General features: G+C 43.1%; 1 protein-coding gene across 1 annotated transcript in view; it reads left to right on the top strand.

The window, feature by feature from the left end:
* The first annotated feature begins 795 nt into the window (after positions 1-795).
* FZD7 (frizzled class receptor 7) overlaps positions 796-5859 on the top strand; it is a 7382-nt gene continuing 2318 nt past the window's right edge. The window contains exons 1-3 of the mRNA XM_010007386.1: positions 796-897; positions 955-998; positions 3243-3302. Of these exons, the coding sequence (XP_010005688.1) occupies positions 796-897; positions 955-998; positions 3243-3302 (206 nt within the window). The remainder of the gene's footprint in view (positions 898-954; positions 999-3242; positions 3303-5859) is intronic.

Here is a 5859-nt window from a genome sequence, read left to right as displayed (position 1 = left end):
TTGGCCTCAGAAACTGAAGGGGGATTTACTGAAGGGGTAATCATATAGGAGGAACAAAATCACTGAGTTTTGGAGGAAAAGGCATGTCTGACTGTTAAAGGATTTTCATCAGTCAGTGGGTAACTCTAGGTTTGCTTTATTGACAGCTCAGAGTTGGGCCATCACCTCACTGATTGGCAAAAGACACATTTTTTGGCTACTATATATTTTCTTGATGTACATAATGTAATTGGATTTCTTCTTAAAAGCTCTTGGTGTTTTTCCATAAACTCTCAGTTCCTTAATTCTTTACCATTTTTCAAAAGTCCACAAAAGCCGAGATTCAGTGGATCATTATCATTGCCTTGTTTTCAGTTCCTCTTCAGAAGTTACAGTCCACTGGTGCACGAGTTCATCGCAGCATGTTCTGGTCACTGCAATCACTTATCTTCTTCATTGTTCACCTTTGAAGTTCTACAAAGAACCCCGGTTGTTCTATTAACCTATGTCTAGCCTTAGCCTTTAACAAATGGCTATTATAAGTTAATCGCTTATTTCTTATTTATTATCATGTCTTAAGATTATGAGAGAAGATTAATTTTCTATTGATTCAGCTGGACTGGGTTTTAAACCAGTCATGGTGAGGACTATACAAAGGACAATGAAAAGCAGCTTCCAAGTCTGACATTAGTTTACAACACCTGCATTCTATTAATCATACATTCAACATCTTCTTTTCTAATTCTTAACTAACCTTAAATTCTCAAAAAGGCCTATTTTCCTTTACACTGACAGAGAGTCCAGACTAGGTCAAGGATGCATGGTGTGGAAGAGAAATCTGGAGGAATACAGTTCTGGGAAGGGGAGTTTGAACCACGGAAAGACACTAGCCAAATTCCTGAAAAACATTCCAGGGTGGTGAGAGCAAGTGGGGAAGGGAGTACTTGTTTTTGTTTGGATCTGTAATACTTCTAGGGTTACAAAGCAAGGAGTGACTCTGTAGAGACCTTTGTAGACATGTAAGTCATTTTCACAGGCGCTGGGAGAAGTTCAGAATAAGCACGAGCACCCAGGAGGCTGGAACTCCTGCAGCATCTCAGAGAAGGTGGCTGGGCCAGGAAGCCTCAGGCAGCTCTGTCTCAGGTTCTACTCCAGGTGCTGCCCAGGCTGATAAGTCACATATCCCAGTGTATATGGATTTGGCCAAAATTAGCCACAACAGTCTGGGAAGCGTCCAAGCATGATGCCAGGACAAAAGCACATTTTAAGATTTAAAGGATCAGAAAGTAAGCTGTGCATGTGCTTATGCTACATCCAGATCGTCAAGCAGAATCTCCCTCAATGATGGAAAGAGGACAGCAGACATGAATGCAGTCTTTTCCTGTGGTCTCTGAAAGCTTCCCCTTCTTCATACTGTGATATTATTGCACCCAGACTGAATTATTACAGTGCCTGGCTGATAACACTGCTGCCAGCAGAGAATCTGTCTTATTAAAAAAACACCTAGCTTAAGAAAGTGAAATAGGGAAGGAATGCCTGCATTTTATACTGAAGGGCCTCTGCAACCCTGGATTATGAGAAAGCAGACTAAATTCACTTTAAAGAAACAGGAGAATTCAAAGTATCATGCAAGGGTTAAAATGTAACTGATGTCCTCACTGAGTGGGGATGAGCAGATCAACTTCAGGTTTTGTTTTCTTATTCATGGATCTGGGAGATGAAAGCAATCATCAGCCTGATAGCCTATCTTTGTGAATGTTTCCTAATGTTTTCCCCAATTTGATCGTAAATGTAGAAGGCACTGCTGCTTCCCTGTCCTCTGGGATACTATTTCATAAGCTAATAATTATCTTACAAATCCATGATGCAACCAGGTTTTACCTCTCACTGTGGGAAACCACATCCCCTCGAGCTGTATCCCCTTCCTTTGTCACCTGTGCCCTCTCCATATGCTCTTTTCAATCAGTTTCTTATGTCATCAATCTAATTTCAAATTAAGGCTCCATGGTGGGGGGCAGGGGCTTGCCTTCCCTGGTCTGTGCCTGTAAAATATCAGGCTCTTCCACCTCATTACAGAGTAAGATTTCTTCGGTGAGCTCAGACAAGATGCAATTTAGAGCAATCTATCAGACCGATAGAAATGCAAGCAGATATAATACTGTGAGCTTACTTTATTTCTAATTATGCAAATCATTATGTAAAACACGCAAATGCATCATTTCACCCGAGGCTCCTGGCATCTCCCCACTAAGCTCTAGGGATTGCAAATTTTGATGTTCTTAGCTCAACAGCCTGCCTGATCATGTAAGACTATATGTCAGTATGCTTCAAAATGTTGAGGTTGAAAGTGTCACAGAAGTCATTTACTAAATGGAACTGGGATAAATCTCACCATTTAGGTGGTTGCACCAGGGCACTTCCAGTGCCAGTCAGCAGAATAGCCTGTGATGCCCAACAAGTTTCTTCCAGCTGGTGGAAGGAGAAGAGGGAAGTGATGCTTTTTTTTCATCCAAGGGCAAAGAGGACTGTAAATCTTGCAACAGGTAATCTGAAAATGTTCACCCTCAGGCACCCAAAGTAAGTGGTAGGGTGGGGAGGGGGTGTTTTGTTTTGATTTCCCTCCCCCCATGGGAAGAGTTTTCTATCAGATGGGATAGGAAACAAGGAAAATTATATTGGCACTGCTTAAAACCAGCAGAAAAAGACATCATGTAGGGATGCTGCTCCTCACCGGCTTAGTTTGGAAGTTGAACTGGATTTATTTTTAAATGTGTAAAAAGACAGATGTTTGTCCCTAACAATTCTTTACTATTCATGGTAGTCTAGGCAGACATCTCCAGAGTTGGCACCAATATTTAGCATTGTAAATTTATTCTGGTATCTTGGACTTGCCAGGACTTTGTTAGTGAAGGTTTATGGCCACAGACCACGTGGGACACTTGGAACACTAGTGGTTAGGAGATTTCTAAAGAAAACCTTTTGAACCACTAAGTGGTTGCAACAGACAATTTCTCAGACACAGCGAAGTCTTGCGCAGCACATTTGTTCTGTGTGGCTGACAACCTGGCTAAGGTAGCTGCCTGTGCTTAAGTGCTGATGAGAATTCCTCCTGTTGTGAGGAAGTTGAAGTAATTTTGCAAGCTAACACTTGTGAATTTATATTGAGGTAAAAACAGGAGATAAGCACAAGTCTTCTGCCTCCTGAAACCAGGTTGGTGCTACTTACAGAGGCTCTGGATACTTTGGGGTAACCTGTGTTTCAGAAACCTAGATTTTGCTGCTGCTGCTTTTCTCCCTTTTCTCCCTCTGCTTTCTTTTTCCTTTTTCTTTTTTTTTTTTTTTTTTTTTTTTTTTTATTTTTTTTATTGCCCCCTGAAAGCTGTCCGGATGTCCTAAACCGACTTAGAAGCCCAAGATTTTCTTAGGCCACAATCTGCCACTTTGAGACTGCCAACGCCACTTTCAGTGACTGTGTTCCATCTTGTAGTGGATCTAAATAGGAAAAAACACCTTTGAATTTGGTAACATGCCCAAGAGACGTTCTTCCTTCATCCTCCTGTTGCACATTTCTGCCATCTGAGATGGCCTAGCAGCATCATTCCATGTGATAAATTTACTCTCTTCTTATCTCCCTAAGAAATAATCTGGGATACAGCTGTCCTTTCTTCTTCCTTTCTGCTTACCCTTCCACTTTTGTTGTTGCTATTGTTGCTGTTGTTGTTTGTTTCATTTTGCTTCACTCTGAATCTATGTTACGTTCGTTCTAAGTATACTGGAGTCATACAGCTTTTATAGGACATACCAGAGCTCCCAATAATAATTTCATTTGTACCATGGTTCAGATGAATGACTCTTAACAAATGGGGCCAGTAGAAAACAAGGGAACCACTGATGCCATCCACCCTATTTGGTAAATGAATACCCTGTCAAGGTCTTGCCACTTGATTTTATATTCCTTACTCTGAATAGTTTTTGCCATTGCCTCCCTATTGCTGAAAGATCATTTCTTGCAATACCATTTTACTAGGTCTGAACTTGTGTCTATGTACAGAAATCGTAATGAGTGATGCACTGGTGCAGAAAACTTGAAGTTGCTTTATTTTCTCTGCATTGTCACTGCCCACTGGTGAAACATCTCCTTTCACCCAACCTTTTTCATAGTAAGCATCACAAAATCCTTTGCAGATTAAGTCAGTCACATAAGTAAAATAGAAAATTAGAGGCTTTAAGGTGATTCGTACAGATAGATGACTCAACTGCTCATGAAGTGCTACAGAAAGATGGGACAAGGAAAGAAAGAAAAAGAAGAACTGGAAAGCATAGTCCTTCTGAAGGTTACTAACAGCCAAAGAACAAACAATAGTGTAGACAAATTGATGGAACTTTGCACCATGATTTAGATGAAGAGTATCACAAAAACATGCTTAGTCACTAAGTGTAGAAAAGTAAGGAATTCAGGTAACAAGCCTTAACAAACTGAAAAACTATAACAGGGAATGAAGAATAGACTCCTTTCCCAGAAGCAACTGTTGCAGCCATTAGTAGCTAATCCTGCCCATACACATTTTGGAGAACACAGTATTATTTTTTAAAACTTTAGAGGTGTAAATGTATTTTAGCAAGCCTGCTTATAACTGTCAACTTCTCTTAACATATATAACAAAAGCTGCAGCTCCATGGTCTTACTGGCGTAAGGACACATTGTTCCTGAGCAGGAGAGAGGATAGGAAACATTTATCCAACAATTGCTGTTGGGAGTTCCCTGAGCCAAACTTGTCTTGAACTGCCCTGGAGGAAGGCACAGATCAGTATATTTGCTTAGTTGCTAATAGGAGCACAATCCTGAGTTAAAGAGTAGGAGCAAGAATTTGAATAGAACAGAACCATCCCCTGTTCTCCTCAAAGGAAAGCTGGGATAGGCTTGATAATATTTGGCCTGAGACTGTGTTTGGTCACAGCTTCTCTCTGGTAGGCCAGCATGAAGGAAAAGCAGGCATTGTTGTGGGGCTTTTGTCAAGCACACCCTCTCCTACTGCCTAGGATACTCTCGGTCTGCATGTTCCATAGGCTGGATGGTTCCACCACCTTGTCTGTCTGGTGGTGCACCTCAAAACACAGCTATGCTGCAAATCCCACACTTCTGTCCTTAGCAAATGTACCTTTGTCTAGCTCTAGATCTGCCAAGCATCACTGGGCAGACCGGTAACATCCATCTCTCGACCTGTGCCATTTTCTCTCGTGTGCTGGGTGCTTCCACAGAGGAACTGCTGCTTTTTTACAGCCTTTTTGAGACTCATAAGGGATTGCAGCAGTGCAGATGAGAATTAAAAATTTGTTCTCCTTGCTTAGGTAACACTGGACACTTCAAACCAAGCTGCCTTCCCCCAGCTAAAGCTTAGATCTACATGAATAAGGCGTTTATTCTGCCAGCAAAAAAGCAACGGTCATGCTGCGACATCAAACCCCCCACGCTAGGGGAAGCGATGGTTCACAGACACGGACATCGCGGCACCGCAATCAGCTCATTCTGCAAATGTACCAGGGCGCTGCCTTTATGTTTTTCTCCCATTTTTTTCTTCTTTTTTAATAACTCTGGGCACAGGCAGCTGCTTGCATTTTTTAAGCCTGCTCAGAAAGCAGTCAAGTTAGTTTGACTCGGGCCACCCTGAGCGAGCTTGCTGGGCCCCCCCCGGCCTCCCCTCCCGACTCTGCCCTGCAGCAGGGGGGCGGGGGGCCCCGGCGCGGCTCCTCCCGCCCCCGGCCCGGCCCGGCCCGGCGGGGATGAGAAAAAGTTGTTCGCAACTTCACCCCCCGGCGCGGGCCCCTCCAGCCCCGCCCCTCCGGCGCGCCCCGCCCCCTGCACGGGGATTGGCGGGCGCT

This window comes from Chaetura pelagica, unplaced genomic scaffold (assembly GCF_000747805.2).
Source record: "Chaetura pelagica isolate M959 unplaced genomic scaffold, ChaPel_1.0 scaffold21, whole genome shotgun sequence".
In the NCBI taxonomy this organism is placed as follows: domain Eukaryota; kingdom Metazoa; phylum Chordata; class Aves; order Apodiformes; family Apodidae; genus Chaetura; species Chaetura pelagica.
This window is presented reverse-complemented; position numbering and strand designations above follow the sequence as displayed.